The sequence below is a fragment of the Octopus sinensis genome, linkage group LG29 (assembly GCF_006345805.1).
Source record: "Octopus sinensis linkage group LG29, ASM634580v1, whole genome shotgun sequence".
Classification (NCBI taxonomy): Eukaryota; Metazoa; Mollusca; class Cephalopoda; order Octopoda; family Octopodidae; genus Octopus; species Octopus sinensis.
The window spans coordinates 5,844,951-5,863,295 of record NC_043025.1 but is presented as its reverse complement, the minus strand read 5'-3'; the positions used below and the strand labels follow the sequence as shown (position 1 = coordinate 5,863,295).

General features: G+C 43.6%; 1 protein-coding gene across 2 annotated transcripts in view; it reads left to right on the top strand.

The window, feature by feature from the left end:
• Window positions 1-18,345, top strand: part of LOC115226219 (papilin) — a 75,920-nt gene that overhangs the window by 12,765 nt on the left and 44,810 nt on the right. For both annotated transcript variants that reach the window (XM_036514904.1, XM_036514903.1), the window contains exons 7-10: window positions 4,770-4,850; window positions 11,157-11,317; window positions 14,068-14,581; window positions 15,662-15,785. In XM_036514904.1, the coding sequence (XP_036370797.1) occupies window positions 4,770-4,850; window positions 11,157-11,317; window positions 14,068-14,581; window positions 15,662-15,785 (880 nt within the window). The remainder of the gene's footprint in view (window positions 1-4,769; window positions 4,851-11,156; window positions 11,318-14,067; window positions 14,582-15,661; window positions 15,786-18,345) is intronic.

Below are 18,345 nucleotides of genomic sequence, written 5' to 3'. Positions count from 1 at the left end.
AGTATGTGTATATGCATGTATATATATTTGTTTTTTCCAGTGTCATCATTTTGTTATACTCTTTACTCTCTTTTACTCTTTTACTTGTTTCAGTCATTTGACCGCGGCCATGCTGGAGCACCGCCTTTAGTCGAGCAAATCGACCCCGGGACTTATTCTTTTGTAAGCCCAGTACTTATTCTATCGGTCTCTTTTGCCGAACTGCTAAGTAACGGGGACATAAACACACCAGCATCGGTTGTCAAGCAATGCTAGGGGGACAAATACAGACACACAAACACATACACACACATATATATATATATATACATATATACGATGGGCTCCTTTCAGTTTCCGTCTACCAAATCCACTCACAAGGCATTGGTCGGCCCGAGGCTATAGTAGAAGACACTTGCCCAAGATGCCACGCAGTGGGACTGAACCCGGAACCAGGTGGTTGGTAAACAAGCTACTTACCACACAGCCACTCCTGCGCCTATATATATATATATATATATATATATATATATATATATACACACACACAACGGGCTTCTTTCAGTTTCTGTCTACCAAATCCACTCACAAGGCTTTGGTCGGCCCGAGGCTATAGTAGAAGACACTTGCCCAAGGTGCCACGCAGTGGGACTGAACCCAGAACCATGTGGTTGGTAAGCAAGCTACTTACCACACAGCCACTCCTGTGCCTTATATGTATATAAATATTTGTATGCATGTGCATATTTACATATGTGTTCATGTATATGCATATGTGTTTATATATATATAGGCGCAGGAGTGGCTGTGTGGTAAGTAGCTTGCTTACCAACCACATGGTTCCGGGTTCAGTCCCACTGCGGGACACCTTGGGCAAGTGTCTTCTACTATAGCATCGGGCCGACCAAAGCCTTGTGAGTGGATTTGGTAGACGGAAACTGAAAGAAGCCTGTCGTATATATATATATATATATATATATATATATATATATGTGTCTGTGTTTGTCCCCCTAGCATTGCTTGACAACCGATGCTGGTGTGTTTATGTCCCCGTTACTTAGCGGTTCGGCAAAAGAGACCAATAGAATAAGTACTGGGCTTACAAAAGAATAAGTCCCAGGGTCGAGTTGCTCGATTAAAGGCGGTGCTCCAGCATGGCCGCAATCAAATGACTGAAACAAGTAAAAGAGTAAAAGAAAGTAAAGAGTATACATGTGTACATTTAAGTGTATATGTGTGTGTGTGTGTGTGTTTGTGTATGTGTGTGTGTGTGTGCTTGCGTGTATGCATGTATGTGTGTGTGAGTATGTTTTTCTTTGAGATTTAACGAAGTTCTTCTTAATGAGTTCAAGCTGGCTGCTAACGAAGCAACAAGACTTTTTGCACCAAGAGAGTTTGCAGGCTTTGTAATTATGTGGTTCAGTTAGTCTGTGCATGAATGTAGGTGTATGCACCTGCATTTATGCGTTCTGTGGGGGCGGGTCTCTTCAGTGCATGGGTGTGGGCGTGCTTTGTTAGTTTTTACATGTATATGCAGATGTATGCATGATCAAATGCATGCGCAGATGCAAGACCTAGAAAACCTATCGCATGCATAAACAACATCTCAAGTGATTCCACCGTCGTTCAAGAATTTGGGCCTGGAGATCTCCACTTCCAGCGACTTCGAGGGCCACCTCCCAGTGGTGTCGGGCGTCAACGAAGAGCCCTCGACTACAACAAGACGACCAAAGTTTTTTTTTTTTTCTTCTAAGGTATGGGGTCTCCTACCCCTAAGCTCTAGACCATCACCTAATCACCCTTACCCATCTTGTTGCTTAACAACAACAACAACAAAAACAGCAACAACAACAGCAAAAACAGCAACAACAACAACAACAGCCATTCAGGAATTTGGACATGGAGATCTCCACTTCCAGCGACTTCGAGGACCACCTCCCAGTGGTGTCGGGCGTCAACGAAGAGCCCTCGACTACAACAAGATGACCAAAGTTTTTTTTTTTTTCTTCCAAGGTCTGGGGTCTCCCGCCCCTAAGCCCTAGACCATCACCTAATCACCCTTACCCATCTTGTTGCTTAACAACAACAACAACAACAACAACAGCCGTTCAGGAATTTGGACCTGGAGATCTCCACTTCCAGCGACTTCGAGGGCCACCTCCCAGTGGTGTCAGGCGTCAACAAAGAACCCTCGACTACAACAAGATGACCAAAGTTTTTTTTTTTCTTCCAAGGTCTGGGGTCTCCTGCCCCTAAGCCCTAGACTATCACCTAATCACCCTTACCCATCTTGTTGTGGAGGCACATAGCCTTATGGTTAGAGCAGCGGATTCGCGGTCAAGAGATCGCGGGTTCAAATCTCAGACCGAGCGATGTGTGTGTTTATGAGCGAAACACCTAAGCTCCACGCGGCTCCGGCAGAAGGTAATGCCAAACTTCTGCTGACTCTTTCGCCATAACTTTCTCTCACCCTTTCCTCCTGCATCTTGCGGGTCACCTGTGACGGACCGACGTCCCATCCAAGTGGGGAACCTATATGCCAAGGAAACCGGGAAACCGGCCCTTATGAGCCAGGTGTGGCTTGAGAAGGAACATTGTGGAAGCACATGACCTAGTGGTTAGAGCAGTGGACTCGCGTTTGAGGGATCGTGGGTTCGAATCTCAGACCGGGCGATGTGTGTGTTTATGAGTAAAAACACCTAAACTCCAAGCGGCTCCGGCAGAAGGTAATGGCGAACTTCTGCTGACTCTTTCGCCACAACTTTCTCTCCCCCTTTCCTCCTGCATCTTGTGGCTCACCTGTGACGGACCGGCGTCCTGTCCAGGTGGGGAACCTATGCGCCAAAGAAGACGGGAAACTGGCCCTTATGAGCCAGGCATGGCTCGAGAAGGAACAAAGGAACAAACAAACTCGTCTTGTTTGCACAATATCCTGAAGATCTCATGGGGATCTCGTGCACCCAATATGGGAATACGGTAGCTGGGGAGAACGATGAATATCAAGTCCATGTTTATGAAGCACCAGCTTAGATGGTCTGGTCATTTTGTTCATTTAGAGGGCTCTCACATGCCAAAACAGGGGATGTTTGGTGAATTGGAGCAAGGAAAACATTCCCATTGCAAGCTATGCAAGTGCTTTGAGGGCAATCTTAAAGATGTGCTTAAAAAGAAGATTGATATCTATACAAATACCTGGGAAGATCTTGATTCAGGGAGGGGTCTGTGGAAGGGTCTGATTGCTAGGGGTGTTAAAAATTTGAGAATAACAGGGTTGTATTCATTGAATTTAAATGTGCTGGCAAGTATATAGACGATGTGAACCCTCTCCCTGAGAAGCACAGAAAAGGGTCTCTTTCATGTAACCCGTGCAGTTATGGATGCTTCTCAAAGGCAGGCCTACACAGCCAAAAGTGTGGTCACAGAGGTGTCCCTATCTATTATTACTTTGTCCTTCATTGCCGACGATGACCAAAGATATGACATAGGAGAAGAAGATAGGGCACAGTGTGTCCAGCTGTGGCTGATCAGCTTGATACGTACCTTGAGGGCTCTGCCGCAGGTCGGGCACTGGTGGTCTGTTGGGACTGAGGGCAAGCAATTGGGTCTAGACTTGTATTTTTTTTTCAATTTTTAATTTTTACTTGTTTCATCATGTGACTGTGGCCATGCTGGAGCACCACCTTTAGTCGAGCAAATCGACCCCAGGACTTATTCTTTGTAAGCCTAGTACTTATTCTATCGGGCTCTTTTGCCGAACCGCTAAGTTACGGGGACGTAAACACACCAGCATCCGTTGTCAAGCAATGCTGGGGGGACAAACGCAGACACACAAACATATACAATTACATACACATATATATACATATATCCGACGGGCTTCTTCCAGTTTCTGTCTACCAAATCCACTCACAAGGTTTTTGGTCGGCCTGAGGCTATAGTAGAAGACACTTGCCCAAGGTGCCACGCAGTGGGACTGAACCCGGAACCATGTGGTTGGTAAGCAAACTACTTACCACACAGCCACTCCTACGCCTATTATATAGTTTGCATTATTTTTGTGTCCCCGCAATCCTGTTCTGTTTGTTGGGGGTGGCATCATTGTTGGTGCATCTTCACCAGACAGGGTGGTTCGTGCTTTTGTTTCTGCCAATGGGACACCCAACTTGACCACTCATGCTCCTTGTATAGCAGAATGTATAGATTGACCAGTGGGCTCTCTTTTGACATTGTGTGTCCCAACATCCAGATTGGCCAGGCTGTTGTCTTCTTCTTCTTCTTCTTCTTCTTCTTCTGCTTCTTCTTCTTCTTCTCCTCCTCCTTCTCCTTCTTCTTCATCTTCTTCTTCCAATTCTACTACTACTACTACTACTACTACTACTACTACTACTACTACCACCACCAATTCAAAAAAAAAGGTAGAGGACATGAGTAGTGATTCCGTTTCTTTTTCTTCTTCTTCTTTCTTCTTCTTCTTCTTCTTCTTCTTCTTCTTCCAATCAGGACTCACACCATTAACCACAAAGAATAATCTCTAATTTGAGCCTACTCTAAGCTACAAAGAATGCGTGTGCCAACTTGAAGATCCACCCACCACACACGATAGACTGGCGGTTGCACGGGTGCGAAAGCTACGTTGTTATCCTCATTGTTATCCTTGATATGTGCGAAGGGTGCTTGAGGTGGCTGTTTAGGCCAAGGGCTGTATAGAAGAGCTGGGAGCATTTATTGCAGGGTAGGATTGGCAGGGTACAAGGATATTTCATAATAGTTTTAAAATTTCTATTTTTTAGGTTACAACGACTTCCTGGTTATTCCAAGGGGCGCCACCAATATTCTGGTGAAAAATCGAAAGGATTCTGAGAATCATTTTGGTAAGTAGAACTCAACTTAATATTGTTATTTATAATGCTTTTTCATCATCATCATCATCATCATCATCATCATCATCATCGTTTAACGTCCGTTTTCCGTGCTAGCACGGGTTGGACGGTTCGACCGGGGTCTGGGAAGCCAGGAGGCTGCACCAGGCTCCAGTCTGATCTGGCAGTGTTTCTACAGCTTGATGCCCTTCCTAACACCAACCACTCCGCAATTGTAGTGGGTGCTTTTTACATGCCACCTGCACAGGTGCCAGGGGAGTCCGGCATCGGCCACGATCGGTTGGTGCTTTTAACGTGCCACCGGTACAGAAGCCAGCCAAGGCGGCGCTGGCATCGGCACGTTCGGATGGTGCTTTTTATGTGCCACCAGCACAGAAGACAGTCGAGGCGGCGCTGGCAACGGCCACGTTCGGATGGTGCTTTTGGCATCGGCCACATTCGGATGGTGCTTTTTATGTGCCACTGGCACAGAAGCCAGTCGAGGCGGTGCTGGCATCAGCCACGTTCAGATGGTGCTTTTTATGTTCCACCAGCACAGAAGCCAGTCGAGGCGGCGCTAGCAACGGCCACGTTCGGATGGTGCTTTTGGCATCGGCCACATTCGGATGGTGCTTTTTATGTTCCACCAGCACAGAAGCCAGTTGAGGCAGCGCTAGCAACGGCCACGTTCGGATGGTGCTTTTGGCATCGGCCACATTCGGATGGTGCTTTTTATGTTCCACCAGCACAGAAGCCAGTTGAGGCGGCGCTAGCAACAGCCACGTTCGGATGGTGCTTTTGGCATTGGCCACGTTTGGATGGTGCTTTTTATGTGCCACCGGCACAGAAGCCAGTCGAGGCGGTGCTGGCAACGGCCACATTCGGATGGTGCTTTTTATGTGCCACCGACACAGGTATCACAACTACTATTTCCATTGATATTTATTTCGATGTTCATGTACTTGACTCAACAGGTCTCCTCAAGCACAGCGGGATGTTCTGGAATCCAAGACTCACATATCCCTACATCAGTTTAAAATCCATTCTTGAGGCTTATAAGATACAATCCCAGGATTTTGGACAGAGCAAGGCTATACTCTTTCACTTGTTTCAGGCATTTGACTGTGGCCATCCTGGAGCACTGCCTTTAGTCGAGCAAATCGACCCCAGGACTTATTCTTTGTAAGCCTAGTACATATTATATTGGTTTCTTTTGCTGAACCACTAATTTAGGGGGACGTAAACACACCAGCATTGGTTGTCAGGCGATGTTTGGGGGACAAACACAGACATACAAACACACACACACACACACATATATATAACGGGAAGGTTTACGAAAATAAATAAAAGACGAAGGCAGGTGGAGTACAAACAAACAAATGTATTAGTATGGCACTCAGGAATAGAAATAGAACAAGTCTTTTACGTTTCGAGCCTACGCTCTTCGACAGAAAGATACACAGAAAAAAAATACATATATATGACAGGCTTCTTTCAGTTTCCATCTACCAAATCCACTCACAAGGCTTGGTTGGCCCAAGGCTATAGTAGAAGACACTTGCCCAAGATGCCATGCAGTGGGACTGAACCCAGAACCATGTGGTTGGTTAGCAAGTTACATACCACACAGCCACTTCTGCGCCTATATATATATATATACATATATACGACGGGCTTTTTTCAGTTTCCGTCTACCAAATCCACTCACAAGGTTTTTGTCGGTCCAAGGCTATAGTAAAAGACACTTGCCCAAGATGCCACGCAGTGGGACTGAACCCGGAACCATGTGGTTGGTTAGCAAGTTACATACCACACAGCCACTCTTGCGCCTATATATACATATATATATATATATATATATATGTATATATATATATATACGACGGGCTTTTTTCAGTTTCCGTCTACCAAATCCACTCACAAGGCATTGGTCGGCCCGGGGCTATAGCAGAAGACACTTGCCCAAGATGCCACGCAGTGGGACTGAACCCAGAACCATGTGGTTGGTAAGCAAGCTACTTACCACACAGCCACTCTTGCGCCTATATATATATATATATATATATATATATACGACGGGCTTTTTTCAGTTTCCGTCTACCAAATCCACTCACAAGGTTTTTGTCAGTCCAAGGCTATAGTAGAAGACACTTGCCCAAGATGCCACGCAGTGGGACTGAACCCGGAACCATGTGGTTGGTAAGCAAGCTACTTACCACACTGCCACTCCTGCATATATATATACGACAGGCTTCTTTCAGTTTCCGTCTACCAAATCCACTCACAAGGTTTTTGTCGGCCCAAGGCTATAGTAGAAGACACTTGCCCAAGATGCCATGCAGTGGGACTGAACCCAGAACCATGTGGTTGGTTAGCAAGTTACATACCACACAGCCACTCTTGCGCCTATATATATATATATATATATATATATATACGACGGGCTTTTTTCAGTTTCCATCTACCAAATCCACTCACAAGGTTTTTGTCGGCCCAAGGCTATAGTAGAAGACACTTGCCCAAGATGCCACGCAGTGGGACTGAACCCGGAACCATGTGGTTGGTAAGCAAGCTACTTACCACACAGCCACTCTCTTTTACTCTTACTCTCTTTTACTCTTTTACTTGTTTCAGTCATTTGACTGCGGCCATGCTGGAGCACCACGTTTTAGTACTTATTCTATCGGTCTCTTTTTGCCGAACCGCTAAGTATGGGCATTTTTACATGGAACTGCACAGGCACTTTTATGTGGAACCACTATGAATGCTTCACACCACTATAAGGATAAGTCTTAACATGTCTGCTGCAAAGTACAGGTCTTCTTGAGTACAGCAAAGTACCAGGCAGCTCGGTCCTTTTTCATCTCACCCGAAAGGTTCACCATATACGAGGGGAAATCAAAAATTATCTGCACTTTCGCTTTCACCTTAACATATCTTTATTATTGTCATTCTGTCTTCTGTGCCTGCATGTTTATAGTTGGTACTATTGTGGTCATGTGGTTGAAGTTTGAGCCTGATCAAGCCATTTTTCTATGTGGCTTTACAGTGATGAGGAATGGAAGCACTCCGTCGGTTACGATGACGAGGGTTCCGGTTGATCCGAATCAACGGAACAGCCTGCTCGTGAAATTAACGTGCAAGTGGCTGAGCACTCCACAGACACGTGTACCCTTAACGTAGTTCTCGGGGATATTCAGCGTGACACAGAGAGTGACAAGGCCGGCCCTTTGAAATACAGGTACAACAGAATCAGGAAGTAAGAGTGAGAGAAGGTTGTGGTGAAAGAGTACAGCAGGGACCGCCACTACCCCCTGCCGGAGCCTCGTGGAGCTTTTTAGGTGTTTTCACTCAATAAACACTCACAACGCTCGGTCTGGGAATCGAAACCGCGATCCTATGACCGCGAGACCGCTGCCCTAACCACTGGGCCATTGCGCCTCCACCCTTTGAAATACAGGTACAACAGAAACAGGAAGTAAGAGTGAGAGAAAGTTGTGGTGAAAGAGTACAGCAGGGATCACCACCATCCCCTGCCGGAGCCTCGTGGAGCTTTAGCTGTTTTTCGCTCAATAAACACTCACAACGCTCGGTCTGGGAATCGAAACCGCGATCCTATGACCGCAAGTCCGCTGCCCTAACCACTGGGCCATTGCGCCTCCACTTACAGTGTTAGCATGGCCACTCCACTAGAAATGTACACCAAAAAAGATCAAAGAACAGTGATCCAATTTCTCTGGTCTGAAGGTGTGTCAGGCACTAAAATCTATCAGAGGCTTCTTGCACAATATGGAGACAGTGCACTACCACATAGAAATGTGTATGAGTGACGAGATGGCAGAATCGTTAGCACGCCAGGCGAAATGCTTAGCGGTATTTTGTCTGTCTTTATGTTCTGAGTTCAAATTCCGCCGAGGTCAACGTTGCTTCCTTTCATCCTTTCGGGGTTGAGAAATTAAGTACCAGTTATGCACTGGGGTCGATATAATCGACTTAATCCGTTTGTCTGTCCTTGCTTGTCCCCTCTGTGTTTAGCCCTTTGTGGGTAGTAAAGAAATAGGTATTTCGTCTGTCATTACGTTCTGAGTTCAAATTCCATCAAGGTTGACCTTGCCTTTCATCCTTTTGGGGTTGATTAACTAAGTACCAGTAATGCACTGGGATTGATATAATCGGCTTAATCCATTTGTCTGTCCTTGTTTGTCCTCTCTGCGTTTAGCCCCTTGTGGGTAGTAAAGAAATAGGTATTTCGTCTGTCATTACGTTCTGAGTTCAAATTCCATCAAGGTTGACCTTGCCTTTCATCCTTTTGGGGTTGATTAACTAAGTACCAGTAATGCACTGGGATTGATATAATCGGCTTAATCCATTTGTCTGTCCTTGTTTGTCCTCTCTGCGTTTAGCCCCTTGTGGGTAGTAAAGAAATAGGTATTTCGTCTGTCATTACGTTCCGAGTTCAAATTCCGCCGAGGTTGACTTTGCCTTTCATCATTTCGGGGTCGAGAAATTAAGTACCAGTTATGCACTGGGGTCGATGTAATCAACTTAATCCATTTGTCTGTCCTTGTTTGTCCTCTCTGTTTAGCCCCTTGTGGGCAATAAAGAAATAAGAAACATTAGCATTCTGGGCAAAATGCTTAGCGCTATTTTGTCTGCTGCTACGTTCTGAGTTCAAATTCCACCAAAAATCAACTTTGTCTTTCATCCTTTTGGGGTCGATTAAATAAGTACCAGTTATGCACTGGGGTCGATATAATCGACTTAATCTGTTTGTCCTTGTTTGTCCCCTCTATGTGCAGCCCCTTGTGGGCAGTAAAGAAATAGGAAATGTGTATGAGTGGCTTGAGAAGTTTAAAAGTGGCCGGACAAGTGTGATGTATGAAGGGGGAGCAGGTCGCCCATCAACCTCCACCACTGATGAGAAGATACAGCAAGCTCGAGAGATGGTAATGGTAAACCAGTTCACCATTACCATCTCTCAGATCATTGCTCTTTGTTCTGCTTTCATGCACATTGCCAGTGGAGTGGCCATGCTTACCCTGTAAAACCAGAAAGAAAAATGGCATGATCAAAAGACCACAATGGTACCAATTATAAGCATGCATGTGCCGAAGGTAGTGTGACAATGATAAATATAGACAGGAGTGGCTATGTGGTAAGTAGCTTGCTTACCAACCACATGGTTCTGGGTTCAGTCCGACTGCGTGGCATCTTGGGCAAGTGTCTTCTGCTATAGCCTCGGGCCGACCAAAGCCTTGTGAGTGGATTTGGTAGACAGAAACTGAAAGGAGCCCGTCGTATATATGTATATATATATATATATGTGTGTGTGTGTGTTTGTCCCCCTAGCATTGCTTGACAACCGATGCTGGTGTGTTTATGTCCCCGTTACTTAGTGGTTCGGCAAAAGTGACCGATAGAATAAGTACTGGGCTTTCAAAGAATAAGTCCCGGTGTTGATCTGCTCGACTAAAGGTGGTGCTCCAGCATGGCCGCACTCAAATGACTGAAACAAGTAAAAGAGAGTAAAAGAGAATAGATATGTTATGGTGAAAGTGTGGATAATTTTTTACTTCCCCTCATATCATCATCATCATCATCATCATCATCATCGTCATCATCGGTTAATGTCTGCTTTCCATGCTGGCATGGGTTGGACGGTTTGACTGGGGTCTGGGAAGCCAGTAGGCTGCACCAGGATCCAATCTGATCTGGCAAGGTTTCTACAGCTGGATGCCCTTCCTAATGCCAACCACTCCGAGAGTGTATTGGGTGCTTTTTGCATGCCACTGGCACAGGAGCCAGACAGAGGGTGCTGGCATCGACCATGTTTGTTCAGATGGTGCTTTTTACATACACACACATCTATATATACACTATATATATACTGTGGAGGTGCAATGGCCCAGTGGTTAGGGCAGCAGACTCGCGGTCATAGGATCGCGGTTTCGATTCCCAGACCGAGCGTTGTGAGTGTTTATTGAGCGAAAACACCTAAAGCTCCACGAGGCTCCGGCAGGGGATGGTGGTGATCCCTACTGTACTCTTTCACCACAACTTTCTCTCACTCTTACTTCCTGTTTCTGTTGTACCTGTATTTCAAAGGGCCGGCCTTGTCACTCTCTGTGTCACGCTGAATATCCCCCGAGAACTACGTTATGGGTACACGTGTCTGTGGAGTGCTCAGCCACTTACACGTTAATTTCACGAGCAGGCTGTTCCGTTGATTCGGATCAACTGGAACCCTCATAGTCGTAACCGACGGAGTGCTTCCATATATACACTAACCACATTACCATTTTTACTATTTTACAGCTCTCAGAACTAACCGTGGAAAGTTCCTTCTCAATGGTAAATGGAAACTGGTGAATTACTCCAAATTCCACAGATATGGCACCACATTCTACTACATCAATGATGGTAAAACCCAACAGCTTTCTGCTGTAGGTCCTATAAGTACAAACCTCATTCTAGTGGTAAGTAGTGGCACTGTATTGATCTTCATAACATTGTTGCTGTCTGTTGCACTGGGTCCAATTCCATTCTGGTTCTTAACATCTTAGGATTTTTGTTGTGTTTTGACCATAATTAGTACACACACACACACACACAAACACACATACATACACACAAGCACACACACACACACACACAAACACACATACACACACACACATACACGCAAACACACATACACACACACAAACACACATACACACACACACACAGACATTATTATTATTATTATTTAAAACAGTTTGGTTCAGTTCCATGCTACTTCAAGTTTCACAGGCCCCTAATGAGAACCCAACTCCTCTAGACTTCTGAAAAGTGCCCTTTTCTTTCATTTGTTATGATTTAACACACTCAGCAGTAAAATTTCCACTTATTCTTAAAATAGAATAAAAATAAGAAATAAGTGGAAATTTTACCGGTGAGTGTGTTAAATCATGAGGTGCAAAAAGAAAATGACTCTCCCCAGACACAACAGAATATGCTTCAACACGCAAACTCATATAAAGAATCTTGCAAACCAAATCCAAAAACGAAAACTAAATAATGTAAATAATGGAAAACAAACGTTAAACGATGATGTTGATGATGATGATGAATAATCCTTTCTTTATTATTATTATTATTATTATTATCGTTATTATTATTATTATTATTATCATTATTATTATTTTTATTATTGAGTGAGAGAGCAGTGCATGCCATCTAAGTGACACTGGGGTAAAATATACGAAGCCCAGTATACCCATCATGACTAACCATCTGATAAGGGTACACTAGGCACATGCATCACAACCATATGTGCGCGACATGATGATCTCATATCAAGGTAAACAGCACATGACCTTACAGTGGGTGGTGGGCAGTTAGAATTTTCTCCTGGTCGAGTAACTCATCTTACTCAAAAGGTCCCTGATTAAGGGTTGTTTAAGGATGTTGAAAGTACCTCCCATGTTTCCAGAGGTGAATTATTCAAGCCCCAAAGAATCCTTCTCAACAAATGGCTATGATGCTCCCCAACTACTTCTGCTCATGATCAGAGATGCACATATCATCAGCCACTAAGGGACATGCTCAACTGGTTATGGTCAAACAATTGACAAGCAAATCTGTGGTATTGAGCAGAATATTTTCTGTAGCCCCTCTTTTATACCAAGACAAAACAATGTACATGATAACACTTCCAGTCAGTTAAGATCAGAAGCCATGAGAGCCACTGCCTGGTACTGCATCAGGGCATTAGCAAATCTGTGGTATTGAGCAGAATATTTTCTGTAGCCCCTCTTTTATACCAAGACAAAACAATATACATGATAACACTTCCAATCAGTTAAGATCAGAAGCCATGAGAGCCACTGCCTGGTACTGCATCAGGGCATTAGCAAATCTGTGGTATTGAGCAGAATATTTTCTGTAGCCCCTCTTTTATACCAAGACAAAACAATGTACATGATAACACTTCCAGTCAGTTAAGATCAGAAGCCATGAGAGCCACTGCCTGGTACTGCATCAGGGCATTAGCAAATCTGTGGTATTGAGCAGAATATTTGCTGTAGGCCATCTTTTATACCAAGACAAAACAATGTACATGATAACATTTCCAATCAGTTAAGATCAGAAGCCACGAGAGCCACTGCCTGGTACTGCTGGCATTAGCAAATCTGTGGTATGAGCAGAAATTTGCTGTAGGCCATCTTTTATACCAAGACAAAACAATGTACATGATAACACTTCCAATCAGTAAGATCAGAAGCCACGAGAGCCACTGCCTGGTACTGCATCAGGGCATGCAAACTGTGGTATTGAGCAGAATATTTGCCTGTAGCTCATCTTTTATACCAAGACAAAACAATGTAAATGATAACACTTCCAATCAGTTAAGATCAGAAGCCACGAGAGCCACTGCCTGGTACTGCATCAGGGCATTAGCAAATCTGTGGTATTGAGCAGAATATTTGCTGTAGCCCATCTTTTATACCAAGACAAAACAATGTAAATGATAACACTTCCAATCAGTTAAGATCAGAAGCCATGAGAGCCACTGCCTGGTACTGCATCAGGGCTTCACACCAGTGAGCATGGGGCTACCCGTTGTCAGAAAGGAGCGATGAGAATATCCCTTCCAGATGGTCACCTCTTCCGATCAGCGACAACCCTACATTTATTATTATTATTATTATTATTATTATTATTATTATTATTATTATTATTATCATTATTATTATTATTATTATTATTATTATTATCATCATTATTATTATTATTATTATTATCATTATCATTATTATTTTCATCATCATTATTGTTATAATTATTATTATTATTATTATTATTATTATAATTATTATTATCATTATTATTATTATTATTATTATTATCATTATCATTATTATTTTCATCATCATTATTGTTATTATTATTATTATTATTATTATATTTTGTTATAATTTTTATTATTATTATTATTATTATTATTATTATTATAATTATTGTTATAATTTTTATTATTATTATTATTATTATTATTATTATTATAATTATTGTTATAATTTTTATTATTATTATTATTATTATTATTATTATTATTATCATCATCATTATTATTATCATTATTATCATTATTATTTTCATCATCATTATTGTTATAATTATTATTATTATTATTATTATTATTATTATTATTATTATTATTATTTTCTTTTTACCCTACCAGCTTGTCGTGAAGGAGAAGACAGCAGATATTGAGTACGAATACTCAATTCAGAAAGAGGGTGAAACTAGCACCGTGCTTCTGCGGCACCTTGAACCTGCGCCACCATTGAAACAACTCAGCAGCACATTGAAGCAAAGCAACGACAGCCAGAGTGTGTACATCAGCAGCGAAATGGGCGCTTCCCGCATCAGACTGCGTCACCGCAAACCCGAGCTGGCCGTCAATCCACCACGTGACCAAGAACCTCTGATGCAGTTGACTGCGAAAGAAGCCGCGCGTGGCAGCGCCGACGGTGTTGACGACGACGGCAGTGATGACGATAACATTGACGGCGATTTTCCTGTCAATGCCGATGATGATGATGATGATGATGATGATCACAAGGTGACCAACAGGAAGTTCGCTTTTGTCCCCATTGACCCGAATCTAACTGTGACAGACGATGTGCAAGGATTAAGGCAGTACGAATGGAATGTCGGTGGATGGACAGAATGCTCAGTTTCCTGTGGAGCAGGTAAGGATCTGATACCGGACAAGGATTCTGTATTATTTTTCCTGTTTTTTTTTACTTAATTTCTGACCGATAGAATAAGTACTGGGCTCACAAAAGAATAAGTCCTAAGGTCGAGTTGCTCGATTAAAGGCGGTGCTCCAGCATGGCCGCAGTCAAATGACTGAAACAAGTAAAAGAGTAAAGAGTAAAGAGAGTCAGGTTCAGTTTTAGCATTCTCGTGTGTGAGAGCAGTCGAGTTTATTTTAGATATTCTCATTTTAAAGATCATCTCTGACTAATCATTGAGAGGACATTGGTGTTGACTTGGTGGAGGTTTGCATCCTCTAAGTACTCTTGTTACCCCCAACTTAGTGAGAAGGCAGAGGTATTGTTTTCAGTCATATGTGTTTCTTTGTTTGTTTGTCCATGGACAAGATATCTCAAGGAACCACTGGATGGATTCAGATGAAACTTTCAGGGATGTTTGGCCTCATGACTGACACAAACTGATTAGAGTCTGGGATCGATCCAGTTCCAGATAAGGATTCTGGATTATTTTTCCTGTCTTTTTATGTAATCTTTGAGAGTGGTCAGGTTCATTTTTAGTATTCTCATTTGTGAGAGCAGTTGAGTTTATTTCAGATATTCTCATTTTAAATATCATCTCTGGCTAATCATTGAGAGGACGTTAGTGTTGCCTAGACAGAGGTTTGTGCTCTCTGAGTGCATTATTATTATTATTATTATTATTATTTTATTATTATTATTATTATTATTATTACCTCTGCCTTAGTGAGAAGACAGAGGTATTGTTTTCAGTCGTGTTTGTTTGTCCTTAGACAAAATATCTCAAGAACCACTGGATGGATTCAGATGAAACTTTCAGGGATGTTTGACCTCACGACTGACACAAACTGATTAAATTTTTGGATCGATCCAGTACCAGACAAGGATTCTGGATTATTTTTCCTGTTTTTCTACATAATTTCTGAAAGCAGTCAGGTTCATTTTTACTGTTCTCGTTTGTGAGAGCAATCGAGTTTATTTCAGATATTCTCATTTCAAAAAAATCATCTCTGGTTATTATTGCTTTCGTTGCAGGTGTCCAGAGGCGTGTGGTGATGTGTTATGATGTGTACAAGAGGAAAAATGTCCCAGAAAGATGTGATCGTGCCAGCAGACCTGCGTCCACCAAGTCGTGTCGAGTGAGCTGCAATATTAAAATGTAAGTAACACTGACACCTGGCACCTGTGCTAATTATTCTTAGCTTCGTTTACATCTTCCACCACCACCACTACCATCACCAACATCACTATCACCAGTTGCTGATCACGCTGTCACCTTTCTCTTGTTTGTGACCATCACTATAGATCAGTCGTTCCCAAACATTTTAGGGACTGCTGCCCTCCTTGGCATCCAAGATCACATTCCTAGCATCCCTCCCCACCATCACCACCACCACTACCACAACCATCACCACCAACACCACCACCACCAACACCACCACAACCACAACCACCATCAACACCACCGCCACCACCACCAACACCACCGCCACCACGACCACTACCACAACCATCACCAACACCAACACCACTGCCATCACCACCACCACTACCACAACCACCACCAATACCACCACCACCAACACCACCACCACCACTACCACAACCATCACCAACACCAACACCGACACCACTGCCATCACCACAACCACAACCACCACCAACACCACCGCCACCACCACCACATCCATCACCACCACCAACACCACCGCCACCAACACCACCGCCACCACCGCCACCAACACCACCGCCACCAGCACTACCATTTGTTGCTCACGCTGTCCCCTTCTCTTCATGCACACGTGTTTGGCTGTGACCATCACTATAGATCAGTCGTTCCCAAACATTTTAGGGACTGCTGCCCTCCTTGGCATCCAAGATCACATTCCTAGCATCCCTCCCCACCATCACCACCACCACCACCTCTAAGAGTTTTGCCATATCTCAGAAGTGCTCATCAAGCAGATTTGATCAAAGGCGTTCCAACCATAGCCATCCTGTTTATTCGAAGTATACCCTCAAACTTAATATAACCTGCTTCATTTCATTATTTTATTATTTAGAGCAGTGGTTTCCAAACTTTCGTGTGCCGCCCTCCATCCTTGGCACTCGGGCCACATTTCTAGCCCCCCACCCCAGCCCTACCTCCAACTCACCACCACAAACATAGGCCGCTTTCTGTCACAAATTCAAAACAACTGTATTTCACAAATAAAACTTAATTTAATTAGGTGCAGGAGTGGCTATGTGGTAAGTAGCTTGCTTACCAACTACATGGTTCCAGGTTCAGTCCCACTGCATGGCACCTTGGGCAAGTGTCTTCTACTATAGCCTCGGGCTGACCAAAGCCTTGTGAGTGGATTTGGTAGACGGAAACTGAAAGAAGCCCGTCATATATATGTATATATATGTATGTGTGTGTGTGTTTGTCCCCCTAGCATTGCTTGACAACCGATGCTGGTGTGTTTATGTCCCCGTCACTTAGCGGTTCGGCAAAAAGAGACCGATAGAATAAGTACTGGGCTTACAAAAAATAAGTCCCGGGGTCGAGTTGCTCGATTAAAGGCGGTGCTCCAGCATGGCCACAGTCAAATGACTGAAACAAGTAAAAGGGTAAAGAGAGAGTAACCCATTATTAAAACATGCATCTCCCCTTTTTGGCCATCCCATTGTTGCCCCACTTTTCTTCAATGCCCCTCCCTAGATCTTTCCACTACCCCCAGCAGGGGGGTACTGCCCGCTTTGGTAACCACTACTATAAATTTATGTGTGTATGTATTTTATGAGTATATGTATATATAGGCACAGGAGTGGCTGTGTGGTAAGACGCTTGCTTACCAACCACAAGGTTCTGGGTTCAGTCTCACTGTGTGGCACCTTAGGCAAGTGTCTTCTACAATAGCCTTGGACTGACCAAACCCTTGAAAGTAGATTTGGTAAACAGAAACTAAAAGAAGCCTATTCTGTGTGTCTATATATATATATATCACGTGATCATCACGTGACCGACCAGACCATCAAATGTTGTTACACATCGCTGGTCACAATGCATTTGCATTGTTTTAGCCTTCGAATGACGCCACCCCGCTGGCTAAGCGAGCAGGCCAACAGCAGAAAGAGTGAGAGAAAGAGTGGTGAAGGAGTACAACAGGGATCACCACCCTCTGCCGGAGCCTCGTGGAGCTTTTAGGTGTTTTCGCTCTATAAACACTCACAACGCCCGGTCTGGGAATTGAAACCACGATCCTGCGACCGTGAGTCCGCTGCCCTAACCACTGGGCCATTGCGCCTCCACATATACATATATATATATAGGCGTAGGAGTGGCTGTGTGGTAAGACACTTGCTTACCAACCACACGGTTCTGGGTTCAGTCCCATTGTGTGGCACCTTAATCCATATGTCTGTCCTTGTTTGTCCCTGCTGTGTGTAGCCCCTTGTGGGTAGTAATGAAATAAGTAATAATAATTATCATAATTATAATAATGACGATGATATTGATGAATATGCTGCTGCTGATGATGATGATGATGGTGGTGATGGTGATGGTGATGGCAATGATGATGATGGTGATGGTGATGGCAATGATGATGATGGTGATGATGGTGATGATGGCAATGATGATGATGATGATGGTGATGATGATGGTGATGGTGATGATGGTGATGATGGCAATGATGATGATGATGGTGATGATGATAGTGATGGTGATGATGGTG